We start from the raw sequence: 17,180 nt of genomic DNA, 5'->3' as shown, positions 1-17,180 counted from the left end.
CGAAAAAAAAACAAGGAAGAAGGGAAGGAGGGAGGGAGGGAAAGAGAGAGAAAGAAAGAGAGAGAGAAAAAGAAAGAAAACAATGAGTGTTTCAATGAGCTAAACAGAGGAGTTTGGTTTATAGGCAGAAAAGGGCTGAAGCAAGCAGACAGAGAACAAAAAGCAGACTAGTCCTTTCAGAGTTAGACTAATTGCTCCTTGCCCCTTGTAAAGGTTGAAGCAGAGGGGATCTCCTTATCATGCTGGCTAAAACTGGCCTGTTTGGGGATTTGGCTACTATATATCTCTCTCTCCTGATTTCTTAGAAGGTCAAACAACTTTCAGCATGGTGACATGGAACTTAGCATGACTGACTCCATTTTGGTTTGATTTTTTGGGCCTAGTACAGGAGCTCAGTACAAACCAATGGCCACTTATAAATTTAGCTTAACAAGATCAAAAGCTGACTATGTTTCTGAGAGAAGTATAGTGCTGAAGAACTTGGATCCAGGATGAAGATAGCCTTGAACTGTTTGAGCCTTAAAACAACCATAAGCCCACAAACTTAAATCAGTAGAAGTGGGTCTGCAAAGCTCTGCACTGCTCAAGAAATCTGTGGAGGTTTCATCTATCTGTCCATCTTAGCTGGCTCAAGGAGGAAAATGTCCTGGGTTTGGAGCCATGGGACATAGTGAACACAGGTGAGGACAGAACTGGGCGCCCTCAATCAAGGAATGTTCCCCATCTGCAAAGGGCCCTTTTCCTGATGGGCCAGTGTCTACTGAGGGCACCCTGCTCCTCCTTTTCTAAAAGGGAATTTCTACAACAGTCACCCTGCCTCTGCTCCCCCACGGTATATTAGGTATGAGGAGGGAAGATCATTTGGTTCTTTATGTAGGCTGCGGAATCCTGAGGAGCCACGTCTGGCCCTCATGGAGGAAACAGAGCAGAGGTCTTTCTGGTCTTTTTTTTTTTTTTTTTTTTGAGACAGAGTCTTGCTCTGTCGCCAGGCTGGAGTGCAGTGGCGTGATCTCAGCTCACCGGAACCTCCTCCTCCTAGGTTCAAGCGATTCTCCTGCCTCAGCCTCCCAAGTAGCTGGAACTACAGGTGCACGCCCAGCTAATTTTTGTATTTTTAGTAGAGACGGGGTTTCACCATGTTGGCCAGGATGGTCTCGATCTCCTGACCTCGTGATCCGTCTGCCTCGGCCTCCCAAAGTGCTGGGATTACAGGCATGAGCCACTGTGCCCGGCCTCATTCTGGTCTTTGAAGGGAGATTAGGATACCTGTAAGGGAAGAAGGCTGTGCATGGATATTTTGTGCCTAGAGGGCAGACATGCCACAGAGAGCCAACTGTCCTATGCTGACTCAAGAGGCACTCCCATTATGCAGAATTGTTGCCAGGAAGTGGCTGCCCAGTTAGTACTTCTGTGGCTCTGCCCACTTTGCAGTTAAAAGTGGCCACGTGATAGAGCACTGTACAAAACGGGTGTACCACTTGGGTGACAGGTGCACCAAAATCTCAGAAATCACCATTAGAGAACTTTTCCATGCAACCAAAATACCACCTGTTTCCCCAAAACTATTGGAATAAAAAACAACCAAAAATGGGTGTACCCACTTCCAGGGTTGGACTATAAAGCCCTCCTGTCTGATCCTCCACATTACCTGAGCTAAGTACTTTCCTCCATGACTGTCAGCTTCTCAGAAGCAGAGATTCATCTGTTTTTATTCATCCCTGTATCCCTAGAGCCAAGCTTAGTGCCTGGCACACAATAAACCGTTTTTGAGTGAAACTGAAGTAACTGGCACCGTCGTCGAGACAGTATAAAGAGGGCACTGAGATACAAAGCCCAGGTCTGGCTGGCTCCAAAGCCCATGATCTTAACTGCTATTCATACATTCATTCATTCAACAAATATTTACTGAGCATCTAATGTGTGCCAGGAACTGTTCTAGGAATGAAAAATACAGCAGTGAACAAAGCAAATAAAACTTCCTCCTCTTATAAAGCTTAATTTTAGGGAGAAAGCCTGACGAACAAAGCGCAAGTTAAAGATACAGTGTATGAGATAATAATAAATGCTGTGGGGAAAAATAAAGGAAGAAAAATAAAGAGTAAGTGAGAGCTGGGTGTGGTGGTGTGTATCTATAATCCCAGCTACTGGGGAGGCTTAGGTGTGCTCGCTTGAGCCCAGGGGTTCGAGGTCAGCCTGGGGCAACATAGCAAGACCCTGTCTCCAAGAAAAAAAAGAGTGAATGAGGGAAGGGGTAGTGGTCGAGAAACTCCTCAGGTGAGAGAACGAACCCTGTAAGAAAAAATCCTCAAGAGACAGGAAACCGTGGCAGGCAGAGTGTGAGAGGGCGGATGAGGTTGGGGCGGCAGTCTTAATGCCACTTCAGGGACCACGGCTTTCACTCTGAGTTGTCTGGGAAGCCATGAAGAGAGTTCAGAGGAGGGGCTGACACAATCTGGCTTAAATCTTAATAGGACCACTCTGACTGCTGTGCTGAGAACGGGCTGTCAGGGGGAAAAGGCAGAAGCTGGCCATGGTGTTCCAGGTGAGATGCTGACGGCTTGAGCCAAGTGATAGCAGTGGAGGAGGTGAGAAAAGGTCAGATTCTGCATTTTGAGTTAAGGGCTGAACACTCTGTCCAAGGATTGAGTGTAGGGGTGTGAGTAAGTCAAGTGCAGCTACATAAGCATTAACTGAGGTGCAGATGGAAACATCGGGGTGCTGGGGTTGAGTATTTGGGGTCTGATGCAGGCCTTTTCTCGCACCAATCAGGCTTCCATACATCGATGTCAGGTAGGCAGGAGCACAGTGAGCTGCAAGTTGAGTGGAGCGGCCCAGCCTGCAGGTGCGAACTGGAGAGATAGGAGCTTGTTTCAAGCCATAGTACTACAAGATCACAAGTGAGCGAGTGTGGATAGAGAAGGCGAGAAGCCCCTGGACAAAGACGGGGGGCATTTGGTATTAAAAGATCTAGAAGATAACGGGGGACCAGCCAAGCCATCTGAGGCAGGCAGTGGAACAGGAAGGGTGATGACGCAGAAGAACACGCTCACAGAAGAAAGCATGATGCGCCACGTCAGTGCAGCCCACGCGGGCAGCAAGACAAGGACCAAGAAGTGATCCCTGGGATGTGGCAGGGGTGGCTTTGGTGAGGTGGTGGAGGCAAGAACTCAGCACCCAGCACCTAACTGACCCCACACTTGTTTGAAGAGTAAATAAGAAGGCCAGGTGCGGTGGCTCACACCTGTAATCCCAGCACTTTGGGAGGCTGAGTTGGGCAGATCACTTGGGTTCAGGAGTTTAAGACCAGCCTGGGCAACACGGTGAAACCCCATCTCTACAAAAAATACAAACATTAACTGGGGATGGCGGTGTGCACCTGTAGTCTTAGCTACTCGGGAGGCTGAGGCAGGAGAATTGCTTGAGCCCGGGAGGCGGAGACTGCAGAGCTGAGATCATGTCGCCGCACTCCAGCCTGGGTGACACAGTGAGACCCTGTCTCAAAAAAAAAAATTTTTTTTGAGTAAATAACAAACACACACAGCAGTGCACACACTGTGCACCTCTAAACACAGGACTCCCCCTCCGCCCCTGCCACATATGACTAGACCTGGTGGGGCATGGAGCACACACTGCACACTGCAGCTACAAAAGGTCCCCTGGCTTGGTCTAAGGGACAGAGTGTCACAGGTTAAAGAGAGAGAGAGAAGAAAGGGGCCCTCCCCGCAGGTTTGGGGCACACGTGCTGGTGAACCCTAGCACCACTCTACCCCTCATTCAGCTGTCCTCGGTTCCAAAAGTCTCCACTGGCACAGCACAGCAGTCTGGTTCCACGCCCCCGCTGTTTGGCCCGGGCCCGGTCATACTCAAAGGTGGGCCAGCTATGCTGTCGATACTATGTAAAGACAAGGAGGCCAGAAGGTGAAGAACCAGGCAAGAAAAGGCAGAGCACGATGAGTCGTGGGGCCATGGCAAGGTCAACGGTGGCTGGCAGGGCCACAGGCATTTCAAAGGAGGACCATCCACAGACACTAAAGTCCGGGCAGCATACTGGGTTGAAAACCGTCAGAGGATTCCTCTAAGTTTTTGAGGTCCCCAAAACCAGGCAGTAAAGTGGGGCCACAGTGTTTGAAGGCCCAAGAATCCCCTCTATGGGCTGCCTTCATCTGTTTCAGAGGTACCTGTTACAGGTTGAATTCGTCCCGCCCTAAAAAAACGTATGTTAGAGTTCTATTCCCCAGTTAGCCCCTAACCTTCAGACAGTGATCTTATTTGGAGATAGGGTCTTTATAGAGATAATTAAGTTAAAATTAGGTCATTAGGGTGGGCCCTAATCCAACATGATTGGTATCCTTATAAAAATGGAAAATTGGACACAGACACGCCCACAGAGGGCACGCCACGTGAAGATGAAGACAGAACAGAATGATGCACCTCCAAGCCAGGGGACACCAGAGACTGCCAGCGAGCCAGCAGGGGCTGGGAGAGGGGCCTGCGACAGATTGTTCCTCACAGCCCACAGAAGGAACCAACTCCGCTCACAACTTGATCTTGCACTCCAGCCTCCAAGACTGTGAGACAATAAATGTCTGTTGCTGGAGACATCAGGTTTGTATCACTTTGTTACACAGCCCTAGCAAACTCACACAATACTGTCCTCCACCCTTTCTTCTTCCTGCTATTCCTGCCAAGTTTCTTTTCCTTGCATTTTTGGGCCACTTCTGCTTCAGATCCAGGCATACCTAGCGTGCTCATTTCCTCGTCGTTATTCATTCATTCATCCATCAGCTATTTACTGAGAACCTACTATAGGCCACAACATTATTCAGATGACCTCAGAGAAGCATTTAAAGGGCTTCATGAGGTGCTGACAGTCCTCATGAAGAATCCTACAGATTATTTTGTTTGAGGTAAAGGTAGCAAAGCACAAAAATGTAATATGAGACTATTAATTTGTATTTTGGAAGTACTTTGCATATCAATTAACCACATATTTACTGGAGACTGAATATTGTTACCAAATTAGTCTTTATGACCATGACATAAATGTTAATAAGCGACTTTGCACACATATGTACAAAATACTGTAAATGTTTCTGCTAAAAAGTAACTTAAGAAAGCCCTAATTCTAGAGTTTTTTCAGGAGCTTTAATAAAGCCAAAATGATTTTCACTGTATCATTTTTCTTTAAGGTAACTATTGCCTAATTTGGGTCAAAATATAAAGCTCAAGAACATTCTTTTTTTTTTGAGATGGAGTCTCACTGTGTCGCCAAGTTGGAGTGCAGTGGCACGATCTTGGCTCATTGCAACCTCCACCTCCTGGGTTCAAGTGATTCTCCCGCCTCAGCCTCCCAAGTAGCTGGGACTACAGGTGCGCACCACCATGCCTGGCTAATTTTTGTATTTTTAGTAGAGATGGAGTTTCACCATGTTGGCCAGGATGGTCTCGATAACTGGACCTCGTGATCCGCCCGCCTTGGCCTCCCAAAGTGCTGGGATTACAGGCATGAGCCACCGCGCCTGGCCAAGAATATTCTTTTATAGTATCAGTGGTATAGATATTTTTGGTCCTAAAGTAGCATAAAGCCACTAAACCCAATATTTGGTTCATTGACCAAGAAATAAAAATCCTGATTTAAAGCCATTATAATCTAGATAGACAAAGTAGCAAATATAAGAAAACCAAACTGACCTGCTTGCTAATAACCTGGCTGATTGATAGCATACCAAATTAGCTGTACCATAATGATGGTAACAGATGGTAGACATTATTATTTTGGGAGAATGGGGTAACCTTTTGTTGGCAGAGAAATAATTTGGCTGACTACTACATAGATTGCTTCAAATACCTGACAGATAAGAAATACTAAGTTAATAACTTTCTAAAAAACTTGCTCTTACATGCTGTTGAAAATTCTAATAGGCCGAGTGTAGTGGTTCACCCTGTAATCCCAGCACTTTGGGAGGCTGAAGCGGGAGGGTAGGATCACTTGAGTCCAGGGGTTCCAGACTAGCCTGGGCAACATAGTGAGACCCCATCTCTACAAAAAGACACAAAATTATCTGTGCATGGCAGCACATGCCTGTGGTCCCAGCCACTTGGGAGTCTGAGACAGGAGGATTGCTTGGCCCCGGAGTTCAAGGCTTTGAGGCTTCAGTAGCTATGATTTCCCCACCTGCACTCCAGTCTGGGCAACAGAGTGAGACCCTGTCTTTAAAAAAGCAAAAAGGCTGGGCACCGTGGCTCACGCCTGTAAATCCTAGCACTTTGGGGGGCCGAGGTGGGCGGATCACCTGAGGTTGGGAGTTCGAGACCAGCCTGACCAACATGGAGAAACGCCATCTCTACTAAAAATACAAAATTAGCTGGGCGTGGTGGTGCCTGCCTGTAATCCCAGCTACTTGGGAGGCTGAGGCAGGAGAATCGCTTGAACCCAGGAGGCGGAGGTTGCGGTGAGCCAAGATTGTGCCATTGCACTCCAGCCTGGGCAACAAGAGCGAAACTCTGTCTTAAAAAAGAAAAAAAGAAAGAAAAGAAAATTTGGCCAGGCACAGTGGCTCACACCTGGAATCCCAACACTTTGGGAGGGCAAGGTGGGTGGATCATTTGAGGTCAGGAGTTCGACTAGAAAGAGCAGTCTTTTAATTTCCTCAGCTAGGGAATTTCAAAGGCAACTTTGAGGATTCTCTGCAATCACTCCTCTATCCAGTGTCTTCTACCTTCAGCATCTCTCTGATCTCCTCTTTCCTCTCCGTTCTCCTAGCTACCCCTCTGGCCCTAGCGCATATGGCCTATGCCTGCTTACTATGTCATGTAAACAGGCCCTTGCAATGGCCCTTTGTTGGTTTCTTCTGCAGCCCCTCCCTTACTTCTCCCCCCCTCGGTGTATGTCTTGGTGGGACTGTCAGTCCAGTTGCCTGGTTCCCCCTTAGCCACGGATGCAGGGACGGAGCCAGAGCCAAGCCAGCCAATTGGTGCTCTCTCTCAGGATAAGAATCATGAAATTCTCCCAGGATATGAATCATGAAATTGATGAGGCAAAATCAGATAAATAAAATAAAAAGATACCTGCTCTGTCACAGGAGTGACAGTTGAGACCTGATTATCGATCAGCAGCCCCGTCTAAAACTATCTGAAACTGCAAATACCAATGCCACCTGGGCGCTTCCTACCCCCATCCCTGCTGTAGAGTTTCCCTTGGCACTCACCACTTGCTACTATGCCACATATCTTATTTATGTGTCTCCAGACTGCCTCCCCTATAAGAATGTGGTCTCCAGAATGGCAGGAATTTCTGAACATGTCGTTTATTGCCATAGGAACAGCACCTGGAACATTCTGAACACACATCTGCCAAATGAATGAATGAGTCCCAGCTCCTGTTCTTTCCAGCCTGATTATTAGGTTCTTACTTTGATTCTTTGAGCTACCCAATATCTTCTCCATAAATTTCCTATTTGCTTAAGTTAGCAAAAGTTCTAGGGAGGAAGCTTCAGCAAGAGACAGCATTAATAATAACAGGTATATTAACCATGCTGCAGGTGTTAAAGAAACTGCTAAATAACACCGCAGCCCGAAATCAGAACAGAATTGCAATATATAAGACCAAAACCCACATTAAATGCATGTAATACGTATTCCTCTCTGCATTTGTTTTCAATTTCTCCAAGAGATAAGACGGTGTTAAAGTCTCCTCAGAAGTATGATCTGAAATAACCTAAGGTTATTTAAAACATAAAAGTTATAAGGTGCTTAACAAATAGTATTTTACAGGGAAAAAATCCTAAATTTAAAAAAGAAAAAAAAAAAAAACAGGCCAAGCACAGTGGCTCACACCTGTAATCCCAGTACTTTGGGAGGCCGAGGCAGGTGGATCACCTGTGATCGGGAGTTCAAGACTAGCCTGACCAACATGGAGAAACCCCATCTCTACTAAAAATACAAAATTAGCCAGGCATAATGGTGCATGCCTGTAATCCCAGCTACTCAGGAGACTGAGGCAGGAGAATTTCTTGAACCCGGGAGGCAGAGGTTGCGGTGAGCCGAGATTGCGACTGCACCATTGCACTCCAGCCTGGGCAACAAGAGCAAAACAATGTCTCAAAAAAAATTGTTTTTATATTTATTAACAATATGATCTATGAACCTATGAATTATATCAAGGAAAAAAATAAAAAACACCAACAAAAACCCAATACGGGCTGGGTGCAGTGGCTCATACCTGTAATCTCAGCACTTTGGGAGGCTGAGGTGGGTGAATCACTCGAGGTCAGGAGTTCAAGACCAGCCTGGCCAACGTGGCAAAACCTTGTCTCTACTAAAAATACAAAAAATTAGCCGGGAATGGTGGCGAGTGCCTGTACTCCCAGCTACTTGGGAGGCTGAGGCAGGAGAATCACTTGAACCCAGGAGGCAGAGGTTGCAGTGAGCTGAGATCGCACCACTGCACTCCAGCCTGGGCGACAGAGTGAGCCTGTCTCAAAACAAAACGAAACAAAATAAGACCAAACCAATATGATCATTTCACACTTCCTTCATGTCCCTGGCAGAGTGACACACAAACGCTTTCAGTGCAGCATCATCTGCCAACATTCCTGAAAGGAAAAGCTTCTAACAATCTTCTGTTTAGACCATCTTAGTCTGTTCAAGCTGCTCTAACAAAATACTATAAAATGAGTAGCTTGTAAATTGCAGAAATGTATTTCTCACAGTTCTGGAAGCTAAGAAGTCCAAGATCAAGACAGATTTGGTGTCTGGTGAGGGCCCACTTTCTGATTCATAGCTGGCACCTTCTTTCTGTGTCCTTCACATGGTAGAAGGAGTGAGGGGTGTCTCTCTAGTTTCTTTTATAAAGGCACTAATACCATTCACGAGGGTTCCACTCTCATGACCCAATCACCTCCCAAACGCCCCACCTCCTAATTCCATCCCCTTCATAGTGAAGATTTCAACATAAGAATTTTTGGGGAACACAAACATTCAGACCATAGCAGGGACCAGAGAGGGAGGGGGGATTGAGATTGATTGATTCCATTTGAAATAAATCCAGGAAATGACCGGACTCACTAATAATATTAAATCAACATTGCACTTCTCAGGACCAGAATATAACTCTTGTGCTATGTTCATTCATTTCAAAGGTTAATTTTCTAGTATATGAGGCAGAAAAGCTAAACAAGGAGCTGTCCATGAAGTTATGTGTCCAAGAAGACACCTCCTGGTACTTCCTGGGAGATACTTTAAAGTAACAAACGCAGTCATCAACTTGGGAAAAAGCCCTAAATTATAACCAATACTCAGCATGTATCCATGGATTTCTAATATCATATATTCAAGTTCTCTAACCATTCATCAGGCTATACATAATGACTCTTTCTGACCACAGGAGCAGATACTCTCACTCGATGGGCACAGGCCTCATAATCACACCACCATGCAGTTAATATGAGATATTTCAGGGAAAAAATTAAAACTTTCTTTTTTTTTCGAGATGAAGTCTTGCTCTGTTGCCCAGGCTGGAGTGCAGTGGCACAATCTCAGCTCACTGCAAGCTCCGCCTCCAGGGTTCACACCATTCTCCTGCCTCAGCCTCCCGTGTAGCTGGAACTACAGGCGCCCGCCACCACACCTGGCTAAATTTTGTATTTTTAGTAGAGACAGGGTTTCACCGTGTTAGCCAGAATGGTCTCGATATCCTGACCTTGTGATCCGCCCACCTCAGCCTCCCAAAGTGCTGGGATTACAGGCGTGAGCCACCACGCCCAGCCAAAACTTTCATTTTTCAAACTATCACTGTGGTCTTAGGCTTTGTGACAGAATCTAGTTTTATGTTATTTAGCATTTATAGAGCACTTATATTTACCTCATTATCTAATCTCTGTAGCATTATAAGGAAGGCGGCTTGATGCAATTCCTTTTTGTAAATTACATGCAGATAGGAAGGTAGTGTAAAAAGAAAACTGGTTTAGCTTCAATCTGACTTCCACTAAGAATGATTCTCTTCCATGACCAATTTGGAGTTCAGAGTGAGGGATAAGAGGCACAGTCAAATGCTCCACTGAAAATGGCTTCCAAGAATGCATACTGCTCTGGAACTCCCTGATTGTCTTAAGGGAAAAAGATCCCATTCTCTTCCCACCCATTCTCAGTTCTTCAATTCAAAATAGTGTGAGTTGGTGCACAAAAATACTGAGAAGATGAAATCTTTGTTTTAGACTTTTTTAAAGAGATGGTCTTGCTGTGTTTTGCCCAGGCTGGACTCTCCTGGGCCCAACCGAGCCTTCCACCTCAGCTTCCAGAGTAGCTGGGACTACAAGTGTGGCCGCCACCTTCGGCTCCAGATTGTCCTTTAAATATGCATCGCTGGCTGGTGTGGCATTTTCAGTCAGCATTTACCCATCCCGGAGCACAAAGTCCAAGCAGAGCTGCTCCATTATGCAAGGAAATAGAGGAAATCAGCAATTCTGTAAGAGTGACAGGGTGTGAAGAACTGCCGTGGCTGGCACGGGGACTTGAGGTCCGAGGCTCTGTTGCCAGCTCTCTTGAGAGGCAAGCAAGGGAGGCATGAGGTCTGAGACAGAGGCTTGCACAGAGGATCGTGGGGGTCTCCCGCTGAAGGGTCGGACCAACTGATGCTTTTGTGGCGGGATGCAGGGGACTAGAGAGACAAGTATGGGTGAAAACAGGAGGATATTTATTTTAAGGTACGCACCAGCTCAGTGGATTCACATCCAAAAAGCTGAGCCTTGAACAAAGACTGAGCAGGATTTTTATAGGCAAACTTACAGAAGCAAGACAAAGGCAGTTAATCATATAATGACAGGTCACATAATCTACAGCATAACTGATGACTTGGCATAACTTGTGGCCTTGCATAGCTTGTGGCCTTGTAGCTGCGTCGAAAGAAAAAACCAAGAACTGGCTAAATGCAGACATTTGTCCTTTTTTTTTTTTTTTTTCTTCACCCCTGCTCTGGAAGGGGGGTGTCTGGAGCCTATTCCTTTGGATTCGACTTCTCAAACTGAACAGCGTTATCTTATAGCTGTCCTTGAAGTGAGCTTGCTAAGCAAAAGAAAACTTGTTCTTTTCTTTTTAACCCTTGCCTTGCCACATTCTGGGCCTTGGCTTTTTCTTTTCTTGGAGTGAATGAATGCGGTACTTATTATTACTTTTAAATTTCTGCCTCACTTTAATAATGATAAAAGGCTGAATTTTTGCCAACTTGTCCATCTGTGACCACGTCGTGCTAAAGCACACTTGACACACCATAGAGCCTCAGATCAAACCTCAAAACCAAGCAGCTATGTTAAAAATAACATGGCCCTACAATCATTATCGGAAGGTTCTCGCCCAGAGTAGTTCCCAGGCTGCTATTCTTTGTCCCCCTTAAGACCATAAAAACGCCGTTCTTTTTTGGTGGGACAGGTTGTCCAACACAAGCAGGACACTGCCTGCCCCATCCTGAAGCAACACTGTCACCGAGGTCACACCGAGAGGACAGGACAAGGACACAGGGCAAGACTAAGAAGAGCAAAGTGCAGACTTCTCTCATCTGGGCCACGAGATGGGGTTTGGGGACCTGGCCAGGGTAGCCTGACCACACTGCACAGACCCCGGCTCCAGCTCCGTGCATATCTGGGTTCCCCCAATGGGAGATGTCGGGGCTCTCCAGGGAAATCGGGGTTCTCCGGGGATGTCGGGTTCCTTCAGGGGGCCAGGGTTCCCCGGGATTCGGGGATCTCGGGGGGGGTCGGGGGCGCCTGCCGCGCACCCACCTTGACGCGCTTTCAGCAGCAGCGAGTTGGCCACGATGTTCTCGAGCTCCATGTCCTGGCGCCGCCGCCGCCGCCAGCGGATTCTGCGAGACCGATGAGACTGAGGAGGAGGAGACTGAGGAGGCGGAACAGGAGGAGACGCCGCCGCCCCCGCGCATAGCTCGACGGGCGCCACCCGCTCCTCGAGCTCCGGACACGATCCCGGGGGGCTGCTCCGCCGCCGCCGCCGCCACCACTGCCACCAGGAGCGCCGCCGCCGCCGCCGCCACCACCACTGCCACCAGGGGAGCCGCCGCCGCCGCCTCCGCCGGCCCTCACCAGCAGGGGAGCGGTCGGGGCGAGGGGAGGGGGCAGCCCGACCGCGGCGGGTCTCAGCTGTCACCGCTGCCGCGCTATCGCCCCGGTTCTTGGCCCCATCGCCCTCGCCTCGCGCGCGCAACTCCCTCCTCAGTGCCCTGCCCCCGGGCAGCCCCGAGTCAATGCCGTGGCCCACTTCGGACAGGGGCTCACTGGCAGGGGCGCCGCCGCCGCGGCCGGCGACCCGCACCCGGGCGGGCTCGGCGCTAACGGCTTAGCTGAAAAGGGAGCGCCCCTCGCCGCCGCGACCGGGGCACTACAGCTCCCAGAAGGCCCTGCGCCAAGAGTACACGGCGAGCCGCAGCGCGTGGCCTGCTGGGAGTTGTAGTCGCTGAGCCTATCGGCGAGTAAGCCGAGCAGAAGCCTGCGGGCGCGGTGTTTACTTCTCGCGAGTCGGAGGTGCTGCGCTGTTCTCGCGAGACGAGGCCAGGAGGCGGTTCCGCGGCTCGGCACGTGTGTCAGGGTAGCGCGCGGCTGTCTCTCCTCGGGTCTCGGCCCTTTGGGCGCAGCGGGGTGCGCGCCATGGCGAAGGCCAAGAAGGTCGGGGGGCGAAGGAAGGCTTCCGGGGCGCCGGCGGGAGCGCGAGGGGGCCCGGCGAAGGCCAACTCCAATCCGTTCGAGGTGAAAGTTAACAGGCAGAAGTTCCAGATCCTGGGCCGGAAGACGCGCCACGACGTGGGGCTGCCCGGGGTGTCTCGCGCACGGGCCCTCAGGAAGGTAAGCGGGGGGCGCACGGGGAGCCGGACGGCAGGCTCTGGACCCCACGCTGCTCTCGGCCGGCTGCGTCCTCCTCGGTGCGTCAGTTTCCTCGTTGAGCGGCACAGGCCGTCACAGGGACACGGCACTGACTTTATAGTCCGAAAGCCTCTGCTGTTCCCTGAGCTGGAGTGACCTGGAAACTCTGGTCCTCTTGGAGACCCTGCACTCGTGTTATTTCGGTGACTCCTCCAACCGGGTCAGGCGGAGTCAGTCACTTCGGGCGGCGCCCTGGACCAAGCTTCTTGTTAACCCTTCCGCGTTTACTTTGAGCTCCGCCGGTTTGGGGACGGTGGATAGGGGCTGTGTAGGATGCTGCGTTTGGTGTTTGATCGGCTCTCTCCCGAAGCGCGTAACCTTGTTCCTTGGGAAAGAACTCTATGGAAACTCATTGCTTCCTAGTTTTTTTAACATAATTTTTTTTTTTAATTTTCACTGAGGAACATACATTAGTAGGTTGGTGAAAAAATTAAGGCACAGAAAGGACAAGTGAATTTCCTAAGGTCACACAACTGGTAAGGGCTGGGCATGCCATTCACATTTCAAAGTCTACAAAGCCTTCTTGCTACCCCGAGCGCTTCTGTTTGACCTCGCTTCTAGGTTCGGGGAGATAAAGGTAAATAAGACTTACCCCTGCCTTCATGAGCTCCTGATCTCTATTCCATCACAGTGTGCAAGCTGGGTGGTCTTTGAATCAAATCAAATATTATCCTTACTGCGCGAAGACGACAGCGTGTATAATAGGCAAGATAGACTTACAGCTGACTTCGATAGGAGTCCCTCATTACACATCCCAGGGCCGGAGTGGGAGAATAAGGTAGTGTGGTTCCCTAGAAGAGACACGTTTGTCTTCACCACTGAAGCCTCAGTTTTCTCATTTCAGAAGTAGAGATGATAATATACATCCTACCCCTCGTGGTGGTTTGTAAGAATTAAGTAAGACAGCACATAGAGCACACAGCAAGTGTTCTCTAAATACTGTTATTCTTAACCTTCTTGGCTTGTTCGAGTCCCGCACAGTCCGGCTGTTGTCCTTGCTTCGCTTCTTGCAACTCAGTTTGTCCAAAAGGTCTGCCTTACCTCCGAAAGTCTCTAAAGGGCCAGCTCAGGTTCACCACCCAAGCTATGTTACCCAAATAGGACAGGTTGCTCCACCTCCCTGCCCTGTGCTGAAGGCCTGGGACGAGGGCAGGAATTGCTGCTCCTGTTTGGATCTCCAATGCTTGGCCCATGGAAGAAACACAAATATTTGAAGAAATCAAAGATGGAACCTGAGTGCCTTAGGAATCACGGTCAGGAAAAAGTGTAATAGTTAGGAAAGTCCGAAAATTCTTCCTAGAGGGAGTTACAGTCAAGTTTTGCAAGGGGAGTGAGCTGTTCATGAGCCCAGGGTGGGCAGAGGACACACATGCAAAGGCACATTGTCCCAGTGTGGTGAAGTGTGGCGCTCGCAGCTGTCTGAGGGACAGCAGGTCGTCCAGTTGACTCCAAGCTTGATAACACGTCTAGGGGCACTTGAGGCCGGCGCAGGAGGCCTGGGTCTTTTCATGTGGGCTAGTCCCTTGGAACAGTCTGTCTCAGTTGGCTTCTCCCCTCTGGTGAGTTGTAGCACTCTGAGGCACTCAGTTTGGCAGGAAGAGGGCAGCCCCCAGGTGCCAGTCTCAGGACATTGCTTTATAGCTGTGCCTCAGTTTCCTTATTTCTGAAATAATTTATAAAATAAGTTATATTAATGTAGTTCTTAAATCAGTAACTATATTGTTAATATAGTTACTGGTCCGTTACAGTTGGTCAGGCCTTGTGCCACACGATTTACATTTAATCCTCACCGTTATGAGGGGCACGTACTGTTATTATCCCCATTTTATGCTGTAAATTCCGTATGATGTTACAACATCTATGTAGTTAAAGAAAGAGAATCACAATAATGTAGAATAACTCATATTACGTATTTATAGCCTAAGGGCTGTTCTTTACTAAGATTTACCCATAGAATCATATTCCAGATAATGAGAACTAATATTTTTAGAGGCAGAGATGGCTGATGCCTGCCCCATCTACCTCCTTCCTGCTAGAAGCCAGTGACACTCCCTGCCTCTGCAGGGACAGACCTCAGAAGTCTTCTCATTGTAGGCCGGGTTTGGTGGCTCACACCTGTGATCCTAGCACTTTGGGAGGCCGAGGCAGGCGGATTGCCTGAGCTCAGGAGTTCGAAACCAGCCTGGGCAACACGGTGAAACCCCATCTCTACTAAAAATACAAAAAAATTAGCCGGGCATGGCAGCATGTGCCTGTAATCCCAGCTACTCGGGAGGCTGAGGCAGGAGAATTGCTTGAACCCGGCAGGCGGAGGTTGCAGTGAGCCAAGATTGTGCCACTGCACTCCAGCCTGGGCAACAGAGCGAGATTCCATCTTTAAAAAAAAAAAAAAAGTCTCAGTGTAGCATGTAAGCAGCCTCTGTACAGAGTTCATCGAGCAGTACAGGCTAGCACATGTAATGTGCTCCCATCTGATTGCCAGCTAGACCTTGTGATTTAAATAGTGAGATGTTGTTTTAAAATTTTGCTCTGCGGATAAAGAATGGTGAAGGTTCAGAGAGCTTAACCTGATTCAGTACTGTGTGTGGTTCACTATCAGCATCCAGCAGGATCTTGCTCTGGAATGGCTCCTAACAGAAGCGGAGAGAACAGAGTGATGGCGATTGAGCCCTCTGGTCTATCTGGGGACACTTGCTGTCTTTAGACTCTGGTGCAGGAAATTGTACCCAAGGTGGTTTGTTTGTGTGTGTGTTTTTTTTTGTTTTTTTTTTGTTTTTTTTGTTTTTTTTTTTTTTGAGATAGTCTTTGTCGTCCAGGCTGGAGTGCAGTGGTGCAATCTCAGCTCACTGCAAGCTCCACTTCCCGGGTTCACGCCATTCTCCTGCCTCAGCCTCCCGAGTAACTGGGACTACAGGCGCCCACCACCACGCCCAGCTAATTTTTTTGTATTTTTAGTAGAGATGGGGTTTCACCATGTTAGCCAGGATGGTCGTGATCCTCCCACCTTGGCCTCCCAGAGTGCTGGGATTACAGGCGTGAGCCACCGCGCCCGGCCCCAAAGGTGTTTTTAGCAAACATTGTTTAGCACTGCCACGGTAGGAAGTTACTAGAAGTTACTAGGGATTAATAATTCAGCGTGTCTCAGTTGAAACAAATTGGTTCTTGAAACATTCTTGAAGAAAATGACGAAAATTGCCTTGGCAGTATTTATTGAACTAATGGATGCTTTCCTACTCTTCAGGCAGCAGAGGGGTTTTTCATGCATTTTAAGTGTAATAATAGCACTTTCACATTTCAAAGTGAGATAAGAGAAGTGGTTTTTTCACATCCTTTTCTCCTGTCCACATGATTAATATTTCGGTTGACCTCTCCAGATGGAATGTGCTCTAAATGGAAAGGAGGGCCAGGGCGTGCTTCTGTCCCTGCTGGAGCATCTTCTGCTCTTGCCCAGCTGCTTCTTAACCCCTTCCACTCTCTTTTCCTCCTCTTCCAGCTCCTGGATTTGACCTTAAATGTGGGTTCTTAGCCTTTAAGTTCATCTCTGACCCTGGAGAAGTGACCTATGTCTGGAGCAAAATCTGACCTGTCCCCTCCTGAAACAGAACTTGGAACCACAGTGGCAGTGACCAAGTCACCACACGCTCCCTCCTGCCACACGCACGCATTCTTTCAAAGTGACTTCACAAATTAGAGGAATCCCTGAAGAAGGCAAGGAACACTTAAGTCTGTGGTTAGATCAGAGGTTTCAAATGTCTGTCGAGGCACCAATTTGTGGTGGGTTTGTAAAACCACTGAATCGGATCATTCCAAGGGCCTTCCACTGCATCAAGATTTTGCCTTGGTGCCATTTCCTTTCGGAATTGCTGTGTAAACACCAGTGTAATGGCAGTTCCTTAGCAAATAGAAGTTCTGCAGCGGGAAAGAGTTTGCAGTGTGGCCATCTCAGGTTGCAGAGGCCACTCGTTCCTCACCCACCTCTGTCCTCTCCCTGCTTTAGGGAATTCAACCTCCAGGACAGTCAACTTTGAATACTATTAAACTTGGTCTTTTTTTGTTGCTGCTGGGAAAATAACCAAATTATTTGATACTTGCTATCTGTATTTAAAATACTGCTCCTCTTGGTGTTGTAAAGGTGAAGCCCCTAACCTGTGACCTCACTAACTTGTTTATTGCCTTGTGTCTAGTGTGAACTCACAACTGTACATTTCTTAGGAGTACCTTTGATGGGAAATAGTACCCTCCTCCATGACGGAA

General features: G+C 48.3%; 2 protein-coding genes across 19 annotated transcripts in view; one reads left to right on the top strand and one right to left on the bottom strand.

Moving 5' to 3' along the window:
- GRK4 (G protein-coupled receptor kinase 4) overlaps positions 1-12,429 on the bottom strand; it is a 65,686-nt gene extending 53,257 nt beyond the window's left edge. For 4 of the 17 annotated variants that reach the window (XM_055245562.2, XM_055245567.2, XM_063619699.1 and 1 more), the window contains exon 1: positions 7,209-7,732. In XM_055245562.2, the coding sequence (XP_055101537.1) occupies positions 7,209-7,446 (238 nt within the window). In that variant the 5' untranslated portion in view covers positions 7,447-7,732. Of the gene's footprint in view, positions 1-7,208; positions 7,743-11,774 lie in introns of those variants that run through there. The other 13 variants (XM_063619695.1, XM_063619697.1, XM_055245560.2 and 10 more) reach the window with 11 other exon arrangements.
- Positions 12,430-12,517: 88 nt separating this feature from the next.
- Positions 12,518-17,180, top strand: part of NOP14 (NOP14 nucleolar protein) — a 30,173-nt gene continuing 25,510 nt past the window's right edge. For both annotated transcript variants that reach the window (XM_055245546.2, XM_055245547.2), the window contains exon 1: positions 12,518-12,848. In XM_055245546.2, the coding sequence (XP_055101521.1) occupies positions 12,654-12,848 (195 nt within the window). In that variant the 5' untranslated portion in view covers positions 12,518-12,653. The remainder of the gene's footprint in view (positions 12,849-17,180) is intronic.

Source organism: Symphalangus syndactylus, chromosome 16 (genome assembly GCF_028878055.3).
Source record: "Symphalangus syndactylus isolate Jambi chromosome 16, NHGRI_mSymSyn1-v2.1_pri, whole genome shotgun sequence".
In the NCBI taxonomy this organism is placed as follows: Eukaryota; Metazoa; Chordata; class Mammalia; order Primates; family Hylobatidae; genus Symphalangus; species Symphalangus syndactylus.
The sequence above is the reverse complement of the archived record's forward strand: the minus strand, read 5'-3'. Positions and strand labels throughout refer to the sequence as shown.